This window comes from Felis catus, chromosome B4 (genome assembly GCF_018350175.1).
Source record: "Felis catus isolate Fca126 chromosome B4, F.catus_Fca126_mat1.0, whole genome shotgun sequence".
NCBI classification, from domain to species: Eukaryota; Metazoa; Chordata; class Mammalia; order Carnivora; family Felidae; genus Felis; species Felis catus.
In genome coordinates this window covers 23,911,051-23,938,427 of record NC_058374.1, presented here as the reverse complement: position 1 = coordinate 23,938,427, position 27,377 = coordinate 23,911,051, and the positions used below count along the sequence as shown (strand labels likewise).

Sequence of the window (27,377 nt, the reverse complement as noted above, 5' to 3'; positions counted from 1 at the left end):
ACAAATATTAAAGCATGTGCCTGTATGCTACTCTTGGCCACATTGTTTTACATTGAATAATAAATGTAATACTTTACTCTCTATCATTAAGCTAGGAAGTAGAGATGATTCCTTAGTGAGTACTTCATTTTATGGTTCTTTTAAACTCTGTACTACTTTTTTATATTCTTTTTAAAAAATTGTTTTAATGTTTATTTGTGTTTGAGAGAGAGGGAGACAGAGTGCGATCAGGGGAGACACACAGAAAGAGGGAGACAAAGAATGTGAAGCAGGCTTCAGACTCTGAGCTGTCAGCACAGAGCCCAGTGCAGGGCTGGAACTAGCAAACTGTGAGATCATGACCTCAGCCAAAGTCACACATGTAACCCACTGAGCCACCCAGGCGCCCCAGCTTTTTTATATTCTAATAGTAGAACAGTTAACACTATTAACAATGCTTTTCTAAATATTTCATTCTATTTGGAGATTTAGAAAAATCTTCTACTGAAGAAATATACGTAATTCAAAATAACAAAAAATGTAGAGATAGAGTTTTAAATAATTTTCTTAGACATACTATCACTTTATTAAATTTGAATTTCAGTTAATAGCGTTGTCATTCCTAGCAATACCTGTTCCCACAAAAAAGTTCAGCAAAGATTAAACTGCATTATTTACTAATTAAAAGTTGCCCTTATAATGTTAAGCATTAATAACTTAAACTTTTTCCTTCAATACGGTAATGTTATCAAGAGAATTGCAAATGACATCATTAGAAAACCTATATGCAAAGTTCTATTTGAATGCCTACTACCAAAACAAAAATTACACTCTATTTACAATGAGAAATTTTGTCATCTAGTATGAAAATTCAAGTGGTAAATATGGTCACTGCTGATGAAAACACTACAACTTTTCAGAAATTTCTTAAAATCAGCTTTTTGGCTTGGTTTTCTAAAGATTCAATTAATGCACAAATTAAAAGGGTACTTTTCTTCTGCCCCTCCTTTTTTTGATTAAAAAAGAACATACATTTCTCTTAATCTCTTAGATTGCTATTTTTCTTGGAATTTTCTTGGAATACAAGTATCCTGGAATAGAAGTATCAAATTTATAGATCAAGATGTGTCCACATTTTTGTGACTTGTGATACATATTGTTAAGATGTACCACAGAAAGTTTTCCTCCTACGTTTTATGGGGAAAAAAAGCATTGAGTTTCTGATTTAGAAAGGCATGAGTAGGGCACTTGTGTGGCTCAGTTGGTTTAGCATCCGACTTCAGCTCAGGTCATGATCTCACAGCTCGTGGGTTCGAGCCCCATGTTGGGCTCTGTGCTGACAGCTCGTAGCGTGGAGCCTGCTTCAGATTCTGTGTCTCCCTCTCTCTCTGCCCCTCCCCTATGCGTTCTCTCTCTCTCTCTCTCTCTCTCTCTCTCTCTCTCTCTTTCTCAAAAATGAACAAACATTTTTTAAAAAGTAAAAAAAAAAAAAAAAAAAAAAGAAAGGAATGAGTTGAAGTGGGTAGAATGGATTGAAACAGAAGTTATATATTTCAGGTCTCTATAGTACAAGCATCAGATAGAAATATCACTACAGTATTAAGTGTTTTGCTGGTTAAAGAGTCTTAAGTGCCAGCAGGATAAAGCTGTGTTTTCAGAAGAACAAAAAGATAACATTTGAATATTTGAGTATGGAGAGAAAACATGCCAACCTTTTAAGGCCAGTTAAGTCATAAAGCTCTTACGTTTGATCTGATTTACTGATTGAACGGTGGCTGTATTTTACTCAAGACTTTCTTCATTTGTTGCTTGTGGATATTGCAGTATGTTTTGAGAAGATGTGAGTCTGTCCAGTAATCTTAGAAATCCCACTTTTTATACTCACTTTTTTTTTTCTCCAGTGCTTAAAACAATGCAGAGTCAATGCTCAGTAATATTTTTTGACAGACGGGTTTTTCAGACATATAAATCAGTCAATAAACCAATCACTCAGATTGGAGGTACTGTAACCCTCTATGATAGGAACTGGTTATGGCAGAGGAAGATACAGCCTGGACCTTTGCACGACTAACTCAGATGCCCATATGTCATGACCCCTTCCTCCTTCCATTGTAAGGCATGTGAGAAAAAGATGAATCACAGACAAGGAACATAATTCAGCTGAAAGTAACAGAGAATCAAGTCAATGAGAGTTCAACACTAGCTGTAGGTACAAATAACACTCATCTGAAATCACCATTAGGGTAAACATCTCCCTTCTTTCCATACGCATCTTTGCTTTTTCATTAGAACTAGAGGGAACATATTCATCAATCAAGGTTTGGAGTTACAATGCAGCAATGAGCTAACCACCGGGAGATATATTGTTATTTGTTTTTTCATGGTGTAGGATGATAAAGTAATCTGTCTTCAGTTTTCAGCTTGTTAAAATCACATCCAAAAATCAAGTGGAAAAAGGTACATGTACATGAGTAACTCCAACACATTCAGTAGATTTCTGTGTATATTTGGTTCAAGATCTATAATGTCCACAAGAAGAGAAGAGTTGGCTGAATATGGTTATACCTAGACTATTATACAAAAAAGATTTCTACTGTTAGGACATGAATGTATATTCGCATGTCATAAAATCAGGATTAGCTAATATGCCATCATATACTTACATCATGAATGGCTAGTTGTAAAAATAAGTTTGACCTGAAGCCCAGTGCAAGCATTTTAAAATTTATATTCCCTCACTATGAATAGAGTCAGAGGTCCAGTGTTTCCCTATATTTCTATGTGCTTACTGATACATATATTCATTTTTTTCTGTTGTCTCCTACATTTTAGATCTTGGAAAGATTCTGATATGACTTATAAAATTATTAAAAACAAATGTTTTTTTTTTGGCTACAATTTATTCATTCAATCCCCACAACATCCAATATATAAATACTATAAATAAAAGGACTAAATTCCCCATATTCACATTAAAATAACCACTATCATTTGGAGGACATGGTATGTTATCTCATTTACTCCTCAAAACTAGCAAAGAATAGATTCCACTATTCCTGCTTTATGAATATGGAAAGAGAATCTCAGAATTTAGGAGAGACTTGCCCAAGTCTCCAAGACAAGATTTAAACCCAAATATGTTTGATTCAAAAGCCCACTCATACATTGTTCTGAGTCAATTATCTAGAATTGTGAACAATTCCTCTAGAGAAAGCACTATGGGCTGCTGTAAACAGTGGAATGAATGTTGGGTGGGAAGCAAGCTGAGTATATTAGTTTTATATTGCTGCTATAAGAAATTCCCACAAACCCAGTGTCTTAAAACAATACAAGTGTATATTGCTTCCTAAATGAAATATAATATAGTTATATTCATTCTTATAGTTCTAAAGGTCAGAAGTCTGACATGGGCCTCACTTGGCTAAAATCAAGGTATCAGCAGGGCTATATTTTTTTCAGAGAATCTAGAGAAGATTCCATTCCCTTGCCTTTTCCAGCTTCTTGACGTCACCTACATTCCTTGGCTGGGTTCATTCCTCCATCTTCAAAGCCAGCAATGTAGCATTTCTCTGACCCCTCTTGTGTCCTCACTTCTATCTCTTACCACAGCCACAAAACTTCTCTGCTTTTCAGGACTCGTGATTAGAATGATCCTGATAATCCAGGATAATCTTCTCATCTCAAGGTCTGTAACTTAATCACATCTGCAAGGTCCCTTTTTGCCTTGTGAGGTTGATATATTCACAGATTGTGAAAGTGGAACACACACACCTTTGAAGGGTGGGAAGGGACATCATTCCGCCTATTACAGTGAGCTAATATGTGACTGATAGTCACATCTCCCTGCCAGAGGGCCTTTTTTTTTAATATTTTGGGGAAGACGATTGTTTACAAAAGTGAATCTCAAATAAGCAGTCCAATAAAGTAAAATAATGTAAATAAATAAAAAAATATTTTTTAATCTATTGAAGTAATTTTCAGCTAGTAGGAAAAAGGAAGACTTGGATGACTGAATATTATAGATTTTAGCAGGGTCCGTTTTAAAGACAAACTGAACTGGGGCGCCTGGGTGGCGCAGTCGGTTAAGCGTCCGACTTCAGCCAGGTCACGATCTCACGGTCCGTGAGTTCGAGCCCCGCGTCAGGCTCTGGGCTGATGGCTCAGAGCCTGGAGCCTGTTTCCGATTCTGTGTCTCCCTCTCTTTCTGCCCCTCCCCCGTTCATGCTCTGTCTCTCTCTCTCCCAAAAACATAAATAAAAATGTTGAAAAAAAAATTAAAAAAAAAAAAAGACAAACTGAACTGAAAAAGTCTGGGACGTGAAAATATGATCCTCTGCTGGGAAGTATAGCATATACTAGATGAAAGGAATCAAAATGGAGAGATACTTGAGGAAAGAGGAAAGCAGAATAGACAAAATCTTCTAAATAATAATCATAAAAATAACATTTTTGAGCATTTAGTATGTGCCAACTACTATTATTCGAACTTTATGTTTATTCTGGAATCCTTATAACAATTTTATAAAGCATGTGGTGTCATTCCAATTTTACACAGGATATACATGAAGGTTAGGGAAGTTAAATAATATAGCACAGTGCAAGTGATTAGCAGCACCAGCATTCAAACCCAAGTTAGACTTATTCCAAAGACCATGCTCTTAATCACTGTGCTAACCTATGAAAGAAATTCAGCTCTGGTAGAAATTTAACAACCAGGGACGTCCAAGGCTGTATGCAGCATGTCCCAACAGTTGAAAAGAATACAGTCAAAGAAAAACAGATTAAATGCAATAGTCGACAGTCCAAGAACATTAACGGCATTGGGAATTCTTCCACTGGCAACCCACCCTAACTTCCAGACACACTGAGTGACTGGACTCCATTCACTATGAATAAGATTGATGAAGGAAGACTTAACAAGTGAAAATTAGTCAAATGAATGAGGCAAAAACAAAAGCACAAGTAGATGGATAACCACGCTACTACAATTGGAATAAAACTGATCAGGACTAATTTTACACCACACCAGAAGTGAATCAGACCACAAGGTTGAAGTCCTACCAATAGCAAAAGTGATGATGCTGATAATGAGAACATGATGTTCAAGCTCTCTTCATCTGTTCTAAATTTGGGATCGGTATTCGAGATTGATAAAGGACTTAGTCTGCATAAAGTCAAATATCTCCAGCTCTCTGATCATGAAAAAAGGAGGGGTAAACTTATTCCAGAAAGGTGAGCCTTGCTTAACAGTTTGCTCAGCATTCCTGTATCTTACCTGCTTTCAAAGAGCTTCTCTTTTCCTCCAAGATAATACCTTTTTAAAATCTCTACTTTCTTGTCTTTTCCCCCCCCACCACCATTAGCACCAGAGTTGCCAAATCAGGGACTGTGATCTTTAAGTATGGGTCATTGGTAAGTTGGATTCATCTGGAAAGGTACATAAACTGAATCAGTCAATTAAAAGACAAGAGAAGTAAAACTGAAAGGTTGGGAATGTATCCACAGAAAAGAGAAAAGAGGTTTCACTGGAGACAGAACTCATACAAAGACTGATGCATTTGAGAGAGATGAGCGTGTCATAAGCTTCTTTTACATCAACCTGGAAGTGCACAGCCTGGATTTGAAGAGACAGTTATACATCAGTACTTGGTTATTCTGAAATCCTGTTACTATCCAGATGTCAGATCCTATTAGATCACATATGACCATCAATCTCAAGAGAGATCCAGAAACACAGCTCTGGGCTGTCAGCACAATTTTAAATCATGTCATTTAAACACATCCGTGTTGGTCTTTACAAGCCCTTTGTTTACTGTGGGTCTTACTCTGAATAAATATTTTAAATCACTTCATATTTTAACAGGATTTTTAAGTCACATCTACATTTTCTATAAGACAACAGCACTATATCTCAGCTCCTGTCTCCAAATGTGATAACCAGACAATAATAGATGTGGGAATTTCAGATGTTGACTTTCAGATTTACAACTGTAAATTGAGTTTTATCTTTGAGGTATCGTGTTTTCTGAATCCCATTCTCCTGATCAGGCAACAAATTTCCTCCTGTTGCCTCTAGCCCCCAAGTATTCTTCCTACTGCCCTACTCAATGTGTCACTGGTTGTTACACTTCTGCCGTCCTGTCCACGTAGAATTCATTCTCCGAAAGTTCTAGTTTTAAAAAATTGGTTAGTATAGTATGATAAAATATGTGACAAGGTGCTAGTGATCAATGATGTTTAAGGATTATCACTGCTGTTTGTTCACATGCATGTGTGATTATTCACTTATTTAACTATATCTATGAACACTTGTTACATGCCATGTACTATGCTATCAGTTTCACAAATGTTATCTCATTTTTGGGTCTTCAATGCCTTCTTTACCGTTGGTTCCAGAGCTATACCTAGTCATTCCTTAAGTCATGGGTAGCTACCTAAAAACATTCGAAAACAACTGTCAATATGAACTTCCTGGATGCTATGATGAAAAGGCAATATAGCAAAACACAGATATATATAGTATATGTTTTGATAATAACAAAAAGTAGAAAAAATGTTTGGCAGTCCTCAGTTGATGACCCTGATAAGTTATAACTTGCATTCCTGGTCAGACTGTTGTATTCTTTCTTTAGGACAAGGAGTAAATAATAGTGGTTTTTCCTGCAACCTGACAAGACCATCAGGAAAGATAGTTTTGGTCAAGGAACACTTTACTGACTTCAAATTGTAATGTGTAGCTAGCTTTCTGCTCTGTCATTGAGGAAGGTCAGGTCTCGTTAAGTATGTGCTAAGGTCAAAGCTGAATCACAGCTAAGGTCTAAATATAGATCATCTTTCTAAAAACTGTGGCCTCTTTTCCGTGGCTGCAGTATGTACAACACAGGAGTCTGATTTACACAGAGAAGCCGCCTTTTCATAGAGAAAGTAGGTCCAGTGAAAAACACTGGCTTTTAAAATAAGGAAGAAAGTAGGAGTGTGCAAATTAAATAAAGATAAGTTGTTAAAGGTTAACTAGTTTCTCCTGGTGGTGTTGTAAGCAAATAGCATAGTCATTCTCTGGTTCTAAAATATTTAGATGTTTTATTTCAGTCACATAGTGGGAGCTGAGAACAAATGTGGGTAAACCAGATACAAAATACCTTCACCGAACATAAGCTAAAACCTATTCTCTTAATTCTTCAGTGTTGAATCATATGTTATGTCTGGACGATAAATGTGAAGAATGTCAAAGTGGCTCTGGTATTGCCATGGGTTGGTATACACAGATGCAAGGAAAAGCATATCCATCCTGAAAGTATGTTATCATCACTGCTATTGCATGAGTTTTCTATTGCTACATAACAAATTACTGGAAATTTGGGGGCTTAAAATACCTCTTCATTATTTCCCAGTTTCTGTTGATCAAAAGTGTGGACACAGTGTAACTGGGCTCTCTGCTTGGGGTCTCACTATGCTGAAGTCAAGGTCTTGGCCTGGCTGAATTCTCCTCTGCAGCTCAGGATCCTCTTCCACATGTTTTCGGGCTTTGTGGAAAATTTTGTCGCTTGCAGCTGTAGAACCGAGGTCCATGTTTTCTTGGTTGCTGCCCATGAGATTTGCTCTCTGCTTCCAGAGGCCACTCTCAGGTTTTAGCCATGTGGCCCTCTCACGACAAGGTAGTTTACTTCTTCAAAGCCAACACTAGAAGCTCTCTTCAGTCTGTTACTATGGGAAGGAATCTTACTGAGTGCAATGTAATCACATAGGTGACTACATATCACCTTTGCTAGATAATATAGCCTAAGCAAGGGAGTAACCAACTAACTGTATTCCGAGGTCCTACCCACACTTAAGAGGAAGGTATTGGACAGGGCATGTGGGAACAGAATCTTGGAGGCCATCCTAGAATTATACCTTTAACTACTAATCAGAACAAGGGCTTAACTCTGAACTATACAACTGAGGAGAGCGCAAAATGTTACTCATCTCCAGAGCCTAAAGTTAAATGTAAACAGACTCAATTCCAAGAATAATTTTTTCCAGGAGAAAATAAAACAGAACAAAAAAACCTCCGAATGTCTGCCAAAATTCCCAGAGGAAGAAGCTCAGGTCTCAATCTCAGTGTACCCTTTAAACGATGCCTAGTAGAAATGCAAACTCCTATATAGACTAATAATAGGGGCTGCAAAGATTTGTGAATGACTATCTAAAAGATACCTGCACCTCAGTTTCCGTAATCCCAAACCCTGACTTCCTATAAAACCACCCCTTTTACCACTACGCTCTCTCTTTGTTACCATATCCAATAGCTGGCTACAAGCCAATGTGCTTGTTACCATATCCAATAGCTGGCTACAAGTGCAATATGGCAACATTGCATTCTCTAGAGATAAAGTAAAAAAAAAAAAAAACATTCTAATTGTAGCACTGACATTTTTTGGAATAGGAATATAATACCAGATAGTCAAGTTTTGATTCTGGAGTATACACCCTGTATGATCACCTCCCCTGGAATGTGAGTGGACCTGTAAATATGATGAGATAGTCTCTCCTTCGAATAGGTTACATTATCTGGCAAAGTGACGGGATAGTCACTCTAGTGATTACATTGTGTTATAGAAGCTTCAATCTGAGCAGAGTGAGGAAATTCTTTCGCTAGTGTTGAAGAAGTGAGCTGCAATGTTGTAAAAGGGTCACCTGGATAGGCCTTTAGGTAACTTTTAAAAGCTGAGAGGAAGCCCAAACTGACTAACGTCTATCCAAAACATGGTGGCTTCAAGCATACTGTTCCAAGATATTGGCCTACATGAGTTTTCAAGAAGACCCTGGGCCTCAGATCAGACCACGTCCCAGATGACACCTCAGTTTTAGCCTGGTGAGTCAGGGGACCAAGCTAACCTCTGACTAGAAAGGGAACCAATGAAAACTGTGTGATAATAAATTTGTGTCAACTTTGTGGTATTTCTTTATGCAGCATAGAAAACTAATACATAAGCAAATTAATAAATAAATAAACTAGCAAAATGAGATTTAGGAACTTCCTGCAGCAACCGCTCTCAATAACTAAATCCCAAATGAGCTTACTGCATAGCTACACTATTTTCAGGAAATGTACTGAAAACCAAAATCTACACTTTTTTTTTATGGTACTCCAGGGTACTACAGATGACAAACCAAAGCAAAAACTCCTTAAGGGTTGAAAGAATGTCAAACCAGTGGGGACTGAAATAAAGAACCCCAACAAAGTTAAAAGAAAATCTGAATAACTAATAATGGTGTATATTATGCATCCTCATATATACGCACAGAAGCAAAGGGCACTTACTCGGGAGGTTGTTCAGTGAGAAGTCTTGAGGATGATAGAATCCTGCTTTGCAAATGCACTGATAGGCTCCAAGCACGAATCCTAGGCCTTTAATTGGCATACACTATGAAAAAGAAAAGACAGCAGTATAGTTGACCAGTTTATTTCACAGTATAAAGACTCACAGATATCCACCACTGCAAATGGTAACAGAAGTATCACGTTTTCCAGAAATAAAGTATCTCTTTTTTGAACTATTATTTTAGATTTGTTTGTCAATAGACATTTTTTTAGAAGCAGCAAACTGAGTTACCTTTCTAAATACGTGCCGTTATGGTTGCAGGCACCACACAACTTTAACTCATTCAGTTGACATAGGGAGTAAATTTCTAGGCGCAGCTTTTGGGTCTGATGCCCCAAAAAATCATCTGTTTGCTTTGAGAGGTATTTCCAAAGCCTATAAGAATGTCTTAAAAGAGATTCCATGCTAAATACTTCTATCAAAGCAAAGGCAAGTAGGTAGGTAGGTAGATAGGTAGGTAGGTAGGATGTGAGATGTGAAAATTGCTTCTCTGAATTAAATATTCATCACATTTTCATCGTTGGAACAGAATAACACAAATTGGTGAAATAACAAAACAAGTAAACTTTAAACACACAAATTTAAAAGAGAAAAAAAGATGGAATAATGACACCAAGGGCTCTTTACCTAAAATCTGTTTTATAGATAAGTGTTCTACATGTACATAAATCTAAAAAATTGATCATTTTCCAAAGATGCCACATCAACAGATATAATAGACATCTCCCAAAAGCTTAATCTTGGTTTCTTTCAAAGAGATCCTTAAATCTCATAAAATTTGGCTTGACATACTTCATTTCTGCTACATTTCTTTTCGGCCCTCTACTAAGATGCCAATCCTTCGACTTTTAGCCATAATAATCAATTAGAAAATATACGCTCTAATGGACTTCAAAGTTATAAAATGTCCTTCTGATACAGAAGCCCTTAAAACTCTAAATAATTTAAATAATAATTATATAACCTAAGCTTCAATGATTAGTATCAAAATCAATATTACATACCATGAAAACTCCAAGAAATAGAAAAGTATTTTTATCTAAGGTAGCAAGAGTTAATACATGTTCTAAATTCAGACATAACAAGAAAATATTAACAAAGAGCTTTCTAAGAGATCTCTTTGAATATTTTATTTCATGACTTCTACCCCCACACTTTTTCTTTTTACCCAATACATAATTTTCAATTGAAAGCATAGTTCTTGATCCAGAGGAAGATACAAGAAGAGATAAGTACCAATCAATTCAACTGAATTGGCAAGTATTTATAAATTAGAAAATCAGGCTTAGAAAATTCCTATAAAACCTCACTGAAATAACATATACTATTTAAAAAGACCCAGTTACACAATAGGTCAGATCATATTTCTGAACTATATAAATAAAAAAATTAATTATAGCATTTATTTTGGAGAAGCACTAGTATTACAAAAAGAACATATTATATATGTGGTCAGTTAGAAAATATGGATTTGAATTATGACTTTATTACTAACTACTTTTGTGAACTTAGGATGTTCTCGTAACTTCTCTGAACCTCAGTTTTTTTTTAATTTGTAAGAACAACCATTCAGTCAAATTCATGTACATTTTGAAGAAGGCAGAAACACCAAGATGTCCTAATAAATTAAATATAGGGTTTGAAAGGAAGAGAAGAATAAAGGACTTTATTCTGGTTTTCTGGCCTGAGCAACCTTAAGACGGGAGCTGCCATCATTGAGTGAGGAAAGGCTCTTGATAGAGTAGATTTGGAAGAAAGAGCAGAAGTTCAGTTTTGCAAATGTTAAGTATGAAGTGTCTATTTAAAATTTAATTGTAGATATCAAATAGGCAGGCTGATAAAGTAGTATGGAGCTTAGGAGAGATGTCTGGGCTGTATAATTTGGGATTGATTTGCACAAAGATGAGAGATAAAGCTATAGAATCAGGTAAGACTAGATCACTAAGAGAGTGCCTATTGGCTATGAAGGACAGAGGTCCAAAGTGGTGAGAGGACACCCTAGAACTAAAACGTTAGGCAGAAAGGAAAAAACAAAGGAAACTCAGAAGAGTAATTCAATGGGGGTATCATTATCTCATTAACTAGATTGTGATTCTATGAGCATAACATGTGAAATTTCTTGTAAGTTACATTTGGCAAACATTCATCCAGCATAGATTTATCCAGGTAAACTAAGTCTTACATACTAAGAATACAGTGGTGTAGTTTAAATATTCTGCCTCACTGGAGTTTGGAGGTTAATGCTATTCCTTCAAATAACACTAAATTCCCTGATAATGTGACAGCACTGCAAGTTTTCATTTGAAAACTTTAAATGTTTAAGGCAGATCTGAAAGTTTATTAGAACAAGAATATCTCTTTACAATAAACTAACTCTAAGGTTGAAATAAAAATAAAGGTTAAAAAACCTAACTGATCAGATAAATATGACCAAATATAAAGTCTCTTAAACATTAAAAAAAAGTTTTCCAATCTTACTATGGAAAACACAGCAATATGAATTATTAGTTACCTCAAACTTTTTTGTCCTTTTCTTAAATTACTTTATATTTTCAAAGGAAAGTAAAAAGCATTCAGTCAGTTAACATCAATATAAGAATATCATCCTGCTGCACTTCTTCCAAGATTGTAGGACCCCATGGAACCCAATGTGCTATTACTTATATACATCTGTCTTACTTAGAATATAAAAGTGATCCAGGCTTATTTTTCTATTAATAATTATCAACTTGCAATCAACTTGCAACACTTTCTTGCTCCATCCACCATCAAGATTCCCTAACTTTGCCATCTCCCAACCAAACTTACACATTTCCAAGATTAGGTAACTAGGTTAGTATTCAAACTAGTTTTTAAAATTCTACATAAGTATGGTGACTCCAAACTAGTTTTTAAAAATCTACATAAGTATGGTGACTCCTCAACCAATGTTGACCATATTTGGACTGAGGAGCTGCTTTCTGTAATTTTTCTCCTGAGGGATTTAGAATTTAAAAAAGATCTTCAACCTAATATAGGAAAAAAAATCTTCAGAATTTTACTCTAATTTAGCATTCATTTAAAAATATTCATTTTATGTATTCAAGACATTCATGTTAGATATTCAAATCTAAACCTTTCTACTTTATCTTCATAGAAGTCCAAGAAAGTAGAAATGGAAAAAAGCAACACTTCTTCCTCCATGAAGGTAGCAGTTCCGTGATAGCCTTTGATAAACACTAAGCTTCTTATATTAAGACTTACAGTATCTCTGTGAGTGAGGTAGCTACTCACAAGATTGGATGCCCTCTTTGATGAAACCAAAATGCTCATACTTACCAAGCCATGAGCAGAGATATATTAAGGATAGTCTCAACAACATACAATTAAAGTCACATTCCTAGGAGTTATTCAGATCCAAATGGAAAGAGATGGTGGTCAAGAGTGTAGGGCAAAATAGATTCCCAGAAATATACAGCCTATCAAATCTGAGTTATGAAGAAATAAAAATTCTGAACAGATTTATAACTAGTAAGGAGACTGAATCAGTTATCAAAACCTCCCAATGGAGGAAAAAAGCCCAGGACCAGGAGGCCTCAGTGGACAATTCTACCAAATCTTTAAAGAAAAATTAACACTAAACTTTTCCTCAAACTTTTCTAAAATAATTCCTAATTCATTTTATGAAGCCAGCATTACCCTTATATCAAAGTCGGACAAAGATACTATAGGAAAAGAAAACTACAGACGAATATTCCTGATTAATATTGATGTGAAAATCTTCAACAAAATAATTGCAAACCAAATTCAGCACATTAAGAGGACTACACACCATAACCAAGTGGGACTTATTCCTGGAATGTAACGATAATTCAACTTACAAATCATTCAATGTAATACACTACTGTGATACACCACATTGACAAAATGAAAGACAAAAACTACATGATCATTTCCATTCATTTAGAAACAGCATTTGACAAAATTGAACACACTTTCATGATAAAAATACTCACCAAACTAGGAATAGAAAGAAACTATCTCAACATAATAAAGGCCATATATGAAAAGCCTATGGTTAACATCATACCCAATGGTGAAAGACTGAAAGATTTTCCTCTAAGATCAGAAACAAGACAAAGCCACTTCTTTTTTTTTTCTAATATATTTTTATTTATTTTCAGAGATAGAAGGAGGGAGTACGAGTGGGGGAGGGCAGAGAGAGAGGATGAGAAAGAGAATCCCAAGCAGGCTCCATGTTGCCAATGTGGAGCCTGATGCTGCTCAATCTCACAACCATGAGATCATGACCTGATCTGAAATCAAGAGTCAGACCTTTAAGCAATCAAGTCACCCAGGCACCCCAGGCCACTGTCACTTCTTCAGCATTACTGGAAGTCCTAGGCAGAATAATTGGAAACAAAATAAAAGGCATCCAAAAAAGAAAGGAAGAAGGACAATTATCTGTTTGCAGAAGACATGACTGTATGTGTAGAAAACCCTAAAGATTCTATCAAAAAAAAAAACCTATTAGAATTAATAAATATATTAAGGTAAGTTTTAGGATACAAATATAACATACAAAAAAATTCACTGAAGTTCTATACACAAAACAATCACAATCCAGAAAGGGCATTAAAAAAACAATCCCATTTATAATAGCTTCAAAACTAATGGGGTGCCTAGGTGGCTCAATTGGTTAAGTGACCACCTTCGGCTCAGGTCATGATCTTGTGGTTCATGAGTTCAAGGCCCATGTCGGGCTCTGTGTTGACAGCTCAGAGACTGGAGACTGCTTCGAATTCTGTGTCTCCCTCTCTCTCTGCCCCTTTCCCACTCATGTTCTATCACTCTCTCTCAAAAATAAATAAACATTAAAAAAATAAAAAAAATCGGGGCACCTGGGTGGCTCAGTCAATGGAGTGTCTGACTTCTGTTCAGGTCATGATGTGTCTCTTTCTCAAAAATAAATACATATTTAAAAAATAAAAAAAATTAAAAAAGAATAACATACTGAGGAATAAACTTAACCAAACTGAAAAATACAAAACATGGCTGAAAAAAATTAAACATGCAAACACCTGGCCTAATAGCCATGTTCGTGGATTGGAAGACATAACACTGCTAAAATTCCCATGCTACCTCAAACAATCTCTATTAAAGTCCCTAAAAAAAATCCCAATGACAGTTTTTACAGAAACAGGAAAAAAAATCCTAAAAATCATATGGAATCTCTAGAACCCCAAATAGAGCAACCTTGAAAATGGAGAACAAATTTAGAGGTCTCACATTTTCTAATTTCAAAAACATTTACAAAGCTAAATAATCAAAACAGGGTGGTATTGGCATAATGGCAGATGTATACAGCAATGGCACAGAATATAGGGCCCAGAAATAATCATATATAAAAAATCATATATACATAAATCATATATAATGATCAAATGATGTTTGCAATGATGTTTCCCCATCCAATGGGGAAAAATGGGCAATCTCTTCAACAAATGGTGCTGGGGAAACTGAATATCCACATGCAAAAGAATTAAGCTGAACTCTTACTTTATAGCATACACAAGAATTAAATTCAACATGGATTAAAGTTCTAAACATAAGGCCTAAAACCATGAAATTTCTAGAAAGAAACAGGGGAAAACCTTCATGATACTGGGTTTGGGAATGATTCCTTGGTTATGGCATCACAAGCACAGGCAACAAAAGCAAAAAAAAAAAAAAAAAAAGCAAATGGGACTACACTAAATTTTTAAAAATTTCATTCAACCTATAGAATGAGAGAAAAGATTTGTAAACCATGTATCTGATAAGGGTTTAATATCCAGAACATATAAAAACTACAATTCAACAACAAATCACCTGATATAAAAATGAGCAAAAGATTTGAATAGACATGTCTACATAAAGGACATACAAATGGCCAAGATGCACATGAAGAGATGCTTGATATCACTAATCATTAGAGAAATGCAAATCAAAACCACAATGAGGTATTAGTCTATACCCGTTAAGATGTACACTATTGATCAAACAAAACAACAAATACCGGTAAGGCTGTGGAGAAATTAGAATCCTTATGCACTGTTGGTGAGAATATAAAATGGTGCAGCCACTTTACATGTTTTAAGAAACAACATGGAGTTTCCTTAAAAAATTAAAAACAGAACTGCCATGTGATCCAGCAGTCCCACCTCTAGGTATGTATCCAAAATAGTTGAAAGCAGGATCTTGAAGAAATGTTAAATAATCATATTCACTGCAGCATTACACACAATAGCCAAGAGGTAGAAACAACTCAAATGTTTACCAATGGATGTGCTAATACATACAACGGAATTACTACTTAGTCTTAAAAAAAGAAGGAAATACTGTCACAGGCTTCAACATGGATGGACCTTGAAGATGTTATGCTAAGTAAAATAGGCCATTCACAAAAAGATAAATACCATATAATGTCACTTATATGTGGCATCTAAAGTAATTAAATTCATAGAAAAAGAAAACAATGATGGTTGCTAGAGACTGAGAGGGGAAATGAGTTAGTGGACATGGCATTTCAGTTTTGCAAGAGGAAAAAGTTCTAGAGATCTGTTACAAAACAATATGAATATAGCTAACCTACTGAACTGTACACTTAAAAATGGTTAAGATGGTAAATTTTATATCATGTGTTTTTGCCACAATTAAAAATTTAAAAAAAGAATTTAGAGCAAAATGGTCTTTTTCCTCAAGAATGTGTATGTAAACATTACAGATCATGTTGCAACACAGAGTTGGCATGATACGGAATTCATCTCAGCTCCTGGTGAACATAACCACAAAACAAAACCTGGCTGGCCTGACAGCCATGAAGATTTTGTATGAAGGTACTACTGAGCAGTGCAGTGGCTAAAACAAAGGCTAAAGTTAGGTATGTCGGGCATTTAATAGAACAATGCTTGTGCCTAAGGATCATATTTACATATAATTCTGAAGAAAAACCAATTTGGACCCAAAGGAGGAGGCAAAAAAAATGCAAATACAATAAAACTGATATAATTTGGGGCGTCTGGGTGGCTCAGTTGGTTGAGCGTCTGACTTCAGCTCAGGTCATGATCTCGCAGTTCTTGGGTTCGAGCCCGCGTCGGGCTCTGTGCTGACAGCTCAGAGCCTGGAGCCTGCTTCGGATTCTGTGTCTCCCTCTCTCTCTGCTCCTCCCCTGCTCACACTCTGTCTCTCTCTCTGTCTCAAAAATAAATGTAAACATTAAAAAAATTTTTTTAAAACATATAATTAAAAATCCTCTAGAAATGGGTCTTTCAATACCTTTTTTTAAAGTTTGTTTTTGAATCTTCTTAAAATGTAAAACACTTTTTGTCTTCTCTGAACTGAACACCATGAAGAGTATTTAACATTTTCTTCCTGAGTCAGAATCATTACTCTGAACACTAGGTACTAAACTATGCTGAAATACACTAATGCCCTCTGGAGCTGTTCAAAGTTTATGGCTATTTTTTCATACACTAAACACTAAGACTGCTGAACTTTTTGAGTTCTTATGCTTAGTTTTTATGTTTTTTTCCTTTTTCCTTAATTTGAAAACCAAGTGTCATATTTTAAATGTAAAATATGCTAGAACTGTCTTTTCCCTTCTAATTTATAGTTATAATTACCTGTATACCTGGAAACTAGATCACCAAGCATAAAAACCAAGAGTATTTGAAATAATAAATAACAAAGCAAGAATAAGTAAGATAATAGCTAATATTTTCTAAGTGTTTACTATATGCCAGACACTGTTCTAATGCCTGCACAAGTATTAATACGTTTAATTCTATATCAATTTTATTATCTCCATCTTAAAGATAAAAAAGTGAGGCACAGACCATTAAAGTAGCTTGCCCAAAGCCACAGAGCTAGTGACTGACAGAGCCTGGATTCAACCCCAGGGGTCGGGCTCCAGAGTAATAACTACTTTCCACAAAATACGGGTGCGTAGTAGCATTCTATAAACAAGAGTGGATGTCACCACTTGAAATCTATCTTGATTGTTCTAAGACTTTTATTTTTCCATTTTTCTGGGTTTGGGGCAATATTCCAAATGGATCATTTTGCTGGATTTTGTATGAAGTTACTTTAGCTTCAGGTAAGTGAAGATTATTAACTTTAATATATATATATGTATATATATATATGAATTTAATGATTATATATAATAATTTAATATATACGATATAAATATTATATATACATATATATATATTTAAGACATGCAGTTAATTCTTGTACCTGTTACAAATTTTAAGAATAAGCCTCTGCCTTCCCAATGCAGAGTTGCTTAGCTCAGATTTTATAAAATAATCTTCAATTTAGGGCATACCAGTGAAGTATGTCTTCTGTAACTGAACTTCTGAAAACAGAAGCCCCTCTGGGTCTAAGGAGAATCATGAGGCCAGTTCATAGATGCTTAATCCCAAACCAAACTCAGCAAACACAGCAATGGAGACCAAGGCCTTCCATGGTAGACTAGGCTGTCATTTCTTCCCCTTTAGTGGCAAAAGCATGCCTGTTCTGCTTAGACAGAAGCCTTGCCTAACTCAGACAAGATTTCCTGCTGTATTGAACTGACCGAACCTTATTCAAAATGCAGATGGCAACAACCAGAGGGACAAAGGAAGAGTCTTGACATTGGCAAGATGAAGTAGTAACTTCATCTTCTAGATTATTTTTAAAAGCAGCTTTTTTCTTTTACTCTGTCTTTGTAACTTGTGAAGAAATACTGTAAAATGTTGAATGTGTTAATTTGGGAGTGGGTTTGCGGGGACATCGTACTAAAACAGGTGACTCTTCTCCACAACTATTTGCAAGTTTATTAAAAACAAAAGGAAAATACTCTAAGCGAGGAAATCTAAAAGGCCTCCAGGCAATGATAGGATACATATCACCCACAAATTTCATCAAACAATCCTCCAAGGAAACAAGAACTCATGAATAACAAATCATGCCGTTTTTCACCAGGGAGAGAAAGAACTATGCTTTGTCTCTATTATTCATTAGTTGCTAGAATCTAGTTTAAAAAGTATGATGGACTGGGGCAGGATAGGGGGAGAGGAATGAGGGGATGTTTTACTTCATGATATGGTTAAAATTAAAAACAAGAAATTTTTCTATTATTAATTTTTGACATGTGTTTGTTGTCAGTGGAGCCAGCTCTCAAAAAACAGGGCTAAATGATGACGATGCAGCATCTGGCTCAGACACATTGTAAGTCTACACACTTCACACTGACACACAGCAAGATGCTTTGTGGGAGTTGAAACTGACTCTGGGAAATGTCAGGATTGTATCTCATTGAGTAAGCAAACCCAGCTTTCCAGACCCTACTACAGAAATAGCCCCGAAGGCTCAAGAAACATAGTTCTTACTGTGCTCAACACTTAAAAAAACTACACACTGCTCTGCCCTAAACTCCAAACTAAGAAGCACCTATGTTCTACCTTTGATACCCTGTGTTTCCTGTGGCCACAGCTCAAACCACTGGGAATTTTCTGTTCATTCTTGACTTAATTTAGCTCTTGCTTACTAAACTTCATCGTACGCTATTTGCTTCAGTAACAAAGAGGAACAAAGTTCTCAGAGAGCACAACCCACAAGCACAAAAGCAAATCAGAGTTGCTGTATGGTGCTGTGCCCTGTTGACCACTAAATGGCCTCCTAAAACCACTAAAAGGTATGTTTGGAGGAGTCCATCTTCAAACATTTTTATAGAATCACTTGTTCAAATATAAATTGCTGTTCTAAGAACAAAAATTAACAAAAGAATATATGTAATATGATTTCAATTTTATAAAATTCTTTTATAAAGTCCTGTTTAAGGATATATACATATGTGAAACTAAAGAACAGAGTGATAACACAAAATTCAAGATAATGATTACTTTTTGGTGGGGCAGATGAGTGTAGGATGAGGGAGGAGTATACAGGGAGTTTCTGAGGTACAGGTAACAAGCTATTTTTTTAAAGTTTACTTCTTTGTTTTGAGAGAGAGAGAGAGAGAGAGAGAGAGAGAGAGAGAGCATGCACAAGAGGGGAGGAGCAGAGAGAATCCCAAACTGGCTCTGCACTTGAGCACAGAGCCAGATGCAGGTCTTGATTTCAGGAAGCAAACTGTGAAATCATGACCTGAGCCGAAAAAAATCAAGAGTCAGACTCTTAACCGACTGAGCCACTCAGGTGCCCTGTAACAATCTATTTTTTAACCTGAATAGTTGGTACAATCTTTACTGCAATATCCCCAACTCCAAGCACAGTGCTTGACGTACAGTAGGTACCAAAAAATATTACTAAAATGAGAGAAGGAAGGAACTGACTTTAATTTCTAGCTATGATACATTGTCGTGTAGCAGGATGACATTCCCACCAAAAACAATGAAAATGTCTAGATAAGTGAAAGAAAAAAAAAGAAGGGGGGGAGGAGAGAAAGAAACAAACTAACCTACCTACCCATGTGGAGGCATCAGAAAACTGCAAATGGAGCCAAAATTGAAGAGCCAAGATCATAGAAAGAAGGAAAATGCATAGATATTCCATATTCTCCATTTCTGAGTCAAACATAATATTTGATAATATGAGGCAGTGGGGAAAGACTAAGAATCTGACAGATGGAAGCTGGTGAGAGGTAGAGAAGCCAGAAAAATTAGATAATCTCACAGGCCTGAGGATGAAAAAAATAATCAGTTTGGGGGCTGCAAAAATACTCAACCCTAAAGACAAAATCCCAGACATAATGCGAGGACAGAAGACTAAGTTTCAAAAATGTTTATTAAATTTTTAAGTTGCCTAAGTTGCAAGTCCAAGAAGCAAAGCAGGAACTGAAGAGAAACAGGGTTGAATTTCTGGCAACAATACAACGTTAAACTCCTGAACTGGAGTTTAGGACCTTCCAAGGACAAAGGGCTCTAATAAATATCCAAGGTTCTCAGTAAGCCCCTGGAATATCATACCCTGGCAATAAGAGTAAATAAATATTCTGAGCTTTTCACAGACTTCTGTCCATTTTGGTATATATCAAGCACTACTTGGGTTAAGGTGATCTCTCCCTATCTAGTAAAGCATCATAGACAGGATAGAGCCTCTCTGGAAGAAGGCAATGCATACAGAACCACTATGACAACATAATATCTGGCATTAACTCTCAAATTACCCAATACACCAAGAGAAAAACAGACAATATAAAGTGTTTCACAAATGAGTACATACTCAAGTTACTGACAGAGATTTTGAAATAACTATAATCACTATGTCCAAGAGAAGAGAAGACAATAATATAAAATTTCTCCAGAGAATTAAGAGTACACTTATTTTGATGAGTACTCAGTAATATATGGAATTGTTAAATCACTATATTGTACACCTGAAATTAATATAACACTGTATGTTAACTACACTGGAATTAAAATAAAATAAAATTAAATATAAAATATAAAATAAAATTTCTCCAGGGAACTGGAATCTATTTTTTTAGAAAAAGAGTAATATAGATATTCTAGAACTAAAAAAAAAAAACACCAAGATTGACCACCAGAAAAGAAAGGATAAGCCAAGTCAAATAGAGTTTAGCAGAAAATATCCAGTCTGAAGTTTAAAAAATAAATTAAATAATAGAAAAGAACACAAAGAATATATGGTTTATAGTAAATCTGACATATATGAATTTGGAGTCATATAAAGAGAGAAGAGAAACAAAAGTGGACATTTTTCCTAGCAATCTATTTTTATATCTAAGTGTTGTTAAACAAGCATGGTCATTTTGTGAACTATTCTGTATGTATATTGGACATCAATAAAAGTTTTAGAGAATAGCCAAGTACACTATGAGAAACTACTTCACACACTTTAGGATGGGTAACATAAAAAGCAAACAATAACAGGTACTGCTGAGGATGCTACCATCCCAGTGGGCCTGGAGGGCACAGCATCAAATATTGTTCTTGAACCTTAAGATCTAATGAAATTTGCCTTGCTAAGTTTTGAACTTGCTTGAGACTTATCTCTCCTTTCCTCCTTCTGAGTTCTCCTTTTTATTTATTTTTTTTAATTTTTTTTAACTTTTATTTATTTTTGAGACAGAGAGAGACAGAGCATGAACAGAGGAGGAGCAGAGAGAGAGGGAGACACAGAATCCAAAACAGGCTCCAGGCTCTGAGCTGTCAGCACAGAGCCTGACGCGGGGCTCGAACTCAGGGACCCTGAGATTGTGACCTGAGCCGAAGTCAGACGCTTAAGTGACCAAGCCACCCAGGCGCCCCAGATTTCTCCTTTTTGAAACAGGGATGAATGTCTACCTTATCCCTGTTCGTTGTCGAAAGTCTTCAGAAAGGAAGCCTGAACCCAAAAGAAGACACATAAATAAGAAAAAAGAAATGTTAAAAACAGATGGTATCTTTAACATACTTCATTATTTAAAAATTTTTATTTAAGTTCCAGCTAGTTAACATACACAACGTAATATTGGTTTCAGGTATACAATACAGTGATTCAACGCTTTCATAAAATACCTGGTGCTCGGGGCGCCTGGGTGGCGCAGTCGGTTAAGCATCCGACTTCAGCCAGGTCACGATCTCGCGGTCCGTGAGTTCGAGCCCCGCGTCAGGCTCTGGGCTGATGGCTCAGAGCCTGGAGCCTGTTTCCGATTCTGTGTCTCCCTCTCTCTCTGCCCTGCCCCCGTTCATGCTCTGTCTCTCTCTGTCCCCCAAAAAATAAATAAACGTTGAAAAAAAAAATAAAAAAAAAAAATACCTGGTGCTCATCACAAGTACACTCCTTGATCCCCAACCCTTGTTTAACCCATCACTCTACCCCCTCCCCTCTGGCAACCATCAATTTGCTCTCTATAGTTGAGAGTCTGTTTGATGGCAGGGGGCACAGCCGGTTAAGCATCTGACTTGACTTCTGCTCAGGTCATGATCTCGCGGTGTGTGGCATAGAGTCCAAATCGGGCTTAACGCTGGCAGCACAGAACCTGTTTGGGATTCTCTCCCTGCCCCTTCCCTGCTCATGCGCTAAATAAATAATAAATAAGTCTGTTTCTTGGTTTGCCTCTTTCTTTCTCTCTCTCTCTCTCTCTCTCTCTCTCTCTCTCTCTTTTTTTTTTTTTTTTTTTTTATGTGGATAAAGGAACACCCTCTTGCACTGTGAGTAGGAATACGAACTGGGTGCAGCCACTCTGGAAAACAGTATGGAGGTTCCTCAAAAAGTTAAAAATAGAACTGTTCTTTGGTCCAGCAATTGTACTACTAGGTATTTACCCAAAGAATACAAAAATACTAATTCAAAAGGATACATGCATCCCAATGTTTATAGCAGTATTATCCACAATTTAATAGCTCAAGTGTCCATCAATTGATGAATGGATAAAGAGAATATGGTATACATACAATAATGGAATATTACTCAGCCAAAAAAAAGAATGGAATCTTGGGGTGCTTGGGTGGGTCAGTTGGTTAAGCGTTCAACTTCAGCTCAGATCATGATCTGACAGTTCATGAATTCGAGCCCCACATCAGGCTTGCTGCTGTCAGTGCAGAGCCCGCTTTGGATCCTCTGTCTTCCTCTCTCTTTGTCTTCCCCACCTCCCAGCCCCACTGCTCTCTCCCTCTCTCTCTTTCTCAAAAATAAACATCAAAAAAGAATGAAATCTTGCCATTTTCAATGACATAGATGGAGCTACAGACTATTATGCTAAGTGAAATCAGTCAGAGAAAGACAAATACCATATGATTTCACTCATATATGGAATTTAAGAAACAAAACAGATGAGGAAAGGGAAAAAATGAAATACATACTTCAAATAAAACATTAAGATTGTCAAATTGAATTGAGCAAACTCAAAGGCTGCTAGCAAGAGATGCATTTTAAATAAAGACATGGGGTGCCTGGGTGGCTCAGTCAGTTAAGCATCCAACTTCGGCTGAGGTCAAGATCAGAGTTCATGAGTTCCAGCCCCACATCAGGCCCTGTGCTGACAGCTCAGAGCCTGGAGCCTGCTTTAGATTCTGTGTCTCCCTGTATCTCCCTGCTCTTCCCCTGTTCTCTCTCAAAAATAAACATTAAAATTTTTTTAATAAAGACATAAGTATTTTAAATAAAAGGATGGAAAGTATATTATCTTATTTGGATATCCACAAATCCTGAAATAAGGATTTGAATAAAATACTTTATTTCATAGGTAATTCCATGAAACCAAAGAAAGGGAGTAAAGGAGACAGGAAAAGAAAGACAGAATCAAATAAATGATGCTTCATCTAGAGAATTGCCAGTCTGATAATTGGAACTTAACACCTCTAGAGAATTCTGGAAACCACCTTAGAATAAGAGCTAAGCTACCTAAACTAGCTAAGAGCTACCCACCTGAGTGTGGTTTACAGCTATTCTCAAGGATATTAATTCTCTGGCACTTGAACTTTCCATAGTCTGCCAACAGACAGTCCCTAGGCAAATGCAAATCCAGCCTGTGCTCTACAATCAGTGGGAAGACCGAAAGAAAATGAGTGGCATGTTGGCAGATATGCAAAGAATATAGCATGTAAACATATACCAAAGAAAGCTGTGTAGGTATACTAGTATCAAAGTTGATTTTTTTAAGTCAAGAAGTATTACTAGAGATAAAAAGGATATCAAATTCTTAGGAATATATTACACTCTAAATCTATCTGCATCTAAAAAGATAGTTTCAAAATATATAGAGTAATAAATTAAAGATGTCTGAGTAACCTCTTCATATACAAAAGACATACCTCATTAAGAGAAATTAAAGAAAATATAAATAAATGAAAATATACACCCATCTTCATGGATTAAAAGACTAATGATTGTCAAGATGTCCAATCTCCACATTTAATCTATGGGCATAATATGCTTCCAATAATATGATCGTAAATTTCATATGGAAAATTATAAGGAAATAGGCCCCTTGGCAAAGGGCCAAAAATACCAAGGGAACTTAACAACAACCCCTCAAAGAATGGCTTTCTAGGATTTCAAGACTCTTTGTAAAGCAACAGTAATGGTAATAATGTGGTATTGGCATGAGTCAAGAAAAATTATACGAAGATACAAAATAGAAAGTCTAGAAGCAAACCCAAGGAACATGTGATTTATGACAAAGGTGGTTCTGGAGAGCAGTAGAGGAAAGAACAGTCTTTTCAATAAATTGTGTTGGGTCTCAATATGAACAAATCAGGAGACTATAGATGCTGGAGAGGATGTGGAGAAACGGAAACCCTCTCGCACTATTGGTGGGAATGCAAATTGGTGCAGCCACTCTGGAAAACAGTGTGGAGGTCCCTCAAAAAATTAAAAACAGACCTACCCTATGACCCAGCAATAGCACTGCTAGGAATTGACCCAAGGGATACAGGAGTACTGATGCATAGGGGCACTTGTAGCCCAATGTTTAGAGCAGCACTCTCAACAATAGCCAAATTATGGAAAGAGCCTAAATGTCCCTCAACTGATGAATGGATAAAGAAATTGTGGTTTATATACACAATGGAGTACTACGTGGTGATGAGAAAGAATGAAATATGGCCCTTTGTAGCCACGTGGATGGAACTGGAGAGTGTGATGCTAAGTGAAATAAGCCATACAGAGAAAGACAGATACCATATGGTTTCACTCTTATGTGGATCCTGAGAAACTTAACAGAAACCCATGGGGGAGGTGAAGGAAAAAAAAAAAAAAAGAGGTTAGAGTGGGAGAGAGCCAAAGCATAAGAGACTCTTAAAAACTGAGAACAAACTGAGGGTTGATGGGGGGTGGGAGGGAGCGGAGGGTGGGTAGTGGGTATTGAGGAGGGTACATTTTGGGATGAGCATTGGGTGTTGTATGGAAACCAATTTGACAATAAACTTCATATATTGAAAAAAAAATTGTGTTGGGTCTCATGGCTATTCATATGGAGAAATATGAAACATCTTCCTATTTCTCAACATATATAAAAATAAGATCTAAATGTGCAACACAAAACAAGCTTCTAGAAAAGAGCATAAAAGCACATCTTCATGATTTAGAGGCAGTATTAAATGTAAAAAAATATATTAAAATTTAAAAATACTTTTGATCAGCAAATAGATAAAATTTATAAAGTAAAAAGTCAAGTTGCAAAGAGAAAGTATTTCAACATATATGATAAAAAATAGTTCATATCTAGAATATGAAAAAATTTACACATCAAAACATTCCAATGTAAAATTGAACAAAAGTTTAAATGGCATGTCACAATGTCTCCAATCTCATTAGTCTTTAGAGTAAAGCAATTTTAAAATAACTAACACATACCAAAATGGATAAAACTTAAAAACTGACAATCCAAGTATTAATGAGGAAATAGAATAAGTAGAACCTCATATAATACTGGCAGACATATAAATTGATACAATTCTTTTGGAAATTGAATTTGGCATTACCTACTAAATTTGAAAATAACTAATCCTGTTATCCAGCTATTTCAATCCTAGGTATATACCCAAATGAAAGATATGCAGTCTCCAACAGACATGCAAAAAAGGCTACACTGTTTCTCTAAAACTTATAAAAAGCCAAATATTCCTCTAAAGTAGAATGAATAAACTGTGCTCTATTTACCTAATAGAATACTATACAACAATGAAAATAAACTAATGCTATATGTAACTGCATGGATGAATCTCTCAAACAATGTTGAATAAAATAAGTCATGTATGCTACATTATTCTATTTACATAGTGTTTAAAAACAGAGAAATGCAATGTTTAGTGTTAAAAGGCAGGACATTTGCTAATTTGGGGAATAGTGAGGACAAGGTGATGGGCAGGGGCACAAGAAGGCCTTCTGGGTACTGGTAATGTTTTTTGTCTTGAAATATGGGGTACTTAAAAAAGTGTGTTCCTTTTGTGACAATTCATTGTGCTGTATACTCATGATTTTGTACTTTTACACAATGCTTTTTATTTCAGTAAAAATTATAAAATTAATATTATGCCATACTTCTGCCTCCTCCCACAAATCTTTTAGTTCCCTACTCTTTCACCTGTCATAGAAATTCTAATTTTTATTATTTTTATTTATTTGAAAGAATCATAACATTCTGTTCATTATGATTTTGCTAAAAGAGAAAGGATCTATATACTGATATTGAAGGAGGAAGCCTCTGGACATTAAAAGCAATTATATAAAAAATTATGTAAAATTCAGAATGTGTTTGCATGCACTCAGTACTTGGCTGCCTCTCAAGTATTTAGAATCTCAATGTACATTTGCATTTCCCCAGTGAAATTTTAGAGGCTTTTTCAATAGTAATTAGCAAATCAGCTACAAAATAAAGGGCATAGGGCTAAACCAAAAGCCAGGAACCACACTGCCTATTAAATGCTAAATCAAACTAAATGCTATATTCTCAAGTGGCATTGAGCTTTTCTTTTATGATGGGAAAAAATAAAATATTATTTATCACTCACAAAGAAAATCATTTTAATTGGTATAATTGCTATCATTCTCAGCTGAAAAAGATGCAAGATTCTTTAAACAATTTATCTTATCCTAGAAAAAATTTCAAGATGCATGAATGTCCTTAGTTCATCATTGAACTGCACACGAAAAAGTTATTTTTCTAAATAGGACAACTTTTAAGTAAATATTTAACAATTAAAATATTGATGATAAATCTTCTTTAACTTTATAATTAAAATAAGCCTCTCCAAATAATCTGTATAGCATTCAAAGTCCTGCATACACTCCTTAAAATCATAGAAATCTAGTATGCTTTTGCCTTTCCTGCTGTTCTAAACCTAATTCTGACCAAAACAAAACAAAAACAAAACAAAATAACAACAACAACAACAAAACACATTTGGATGGAAATATAAAGTAGCTATACCATTTTAGCATTCCTAGTATCTGCAAGTGTCAAATGTCAACTATAAATGACATGTACCCTAGACTTTAAGAAGATAGACTTTTAAAAACAGGCCTTAAAAAAGAAAAGCAAAGCTGGAGACATCACAATTCCAGACTCCAAGTTATATT

At 35.7% G+C, this 27,377-nt stretch overlaps 1 protein-coding gene across 2 annotated transcripts in view; it reads right to left on the bottom strand.

The window, feature by feature from the left end:
- Positions 1-27,377, bottom strand: part of GPR158 (G protein-coupled receptor 158) — a 421,093-nt gene that overhangs the window by 214,341 nt on the left and 179,375 nt on the right. For both annotated transcript variants that reach the window (XM_011283685.3, XM_045061023.1), the window contains exon 3: positions 9,284-9,386. In XM_011283685.3, the coding sequence (XP_011281987.3) occupies positions 9,284-9,386 (103 nt within the window). The remainder of the gene's footprint in view (positions 1-9,283; positions 9,387-27,377) is intronic.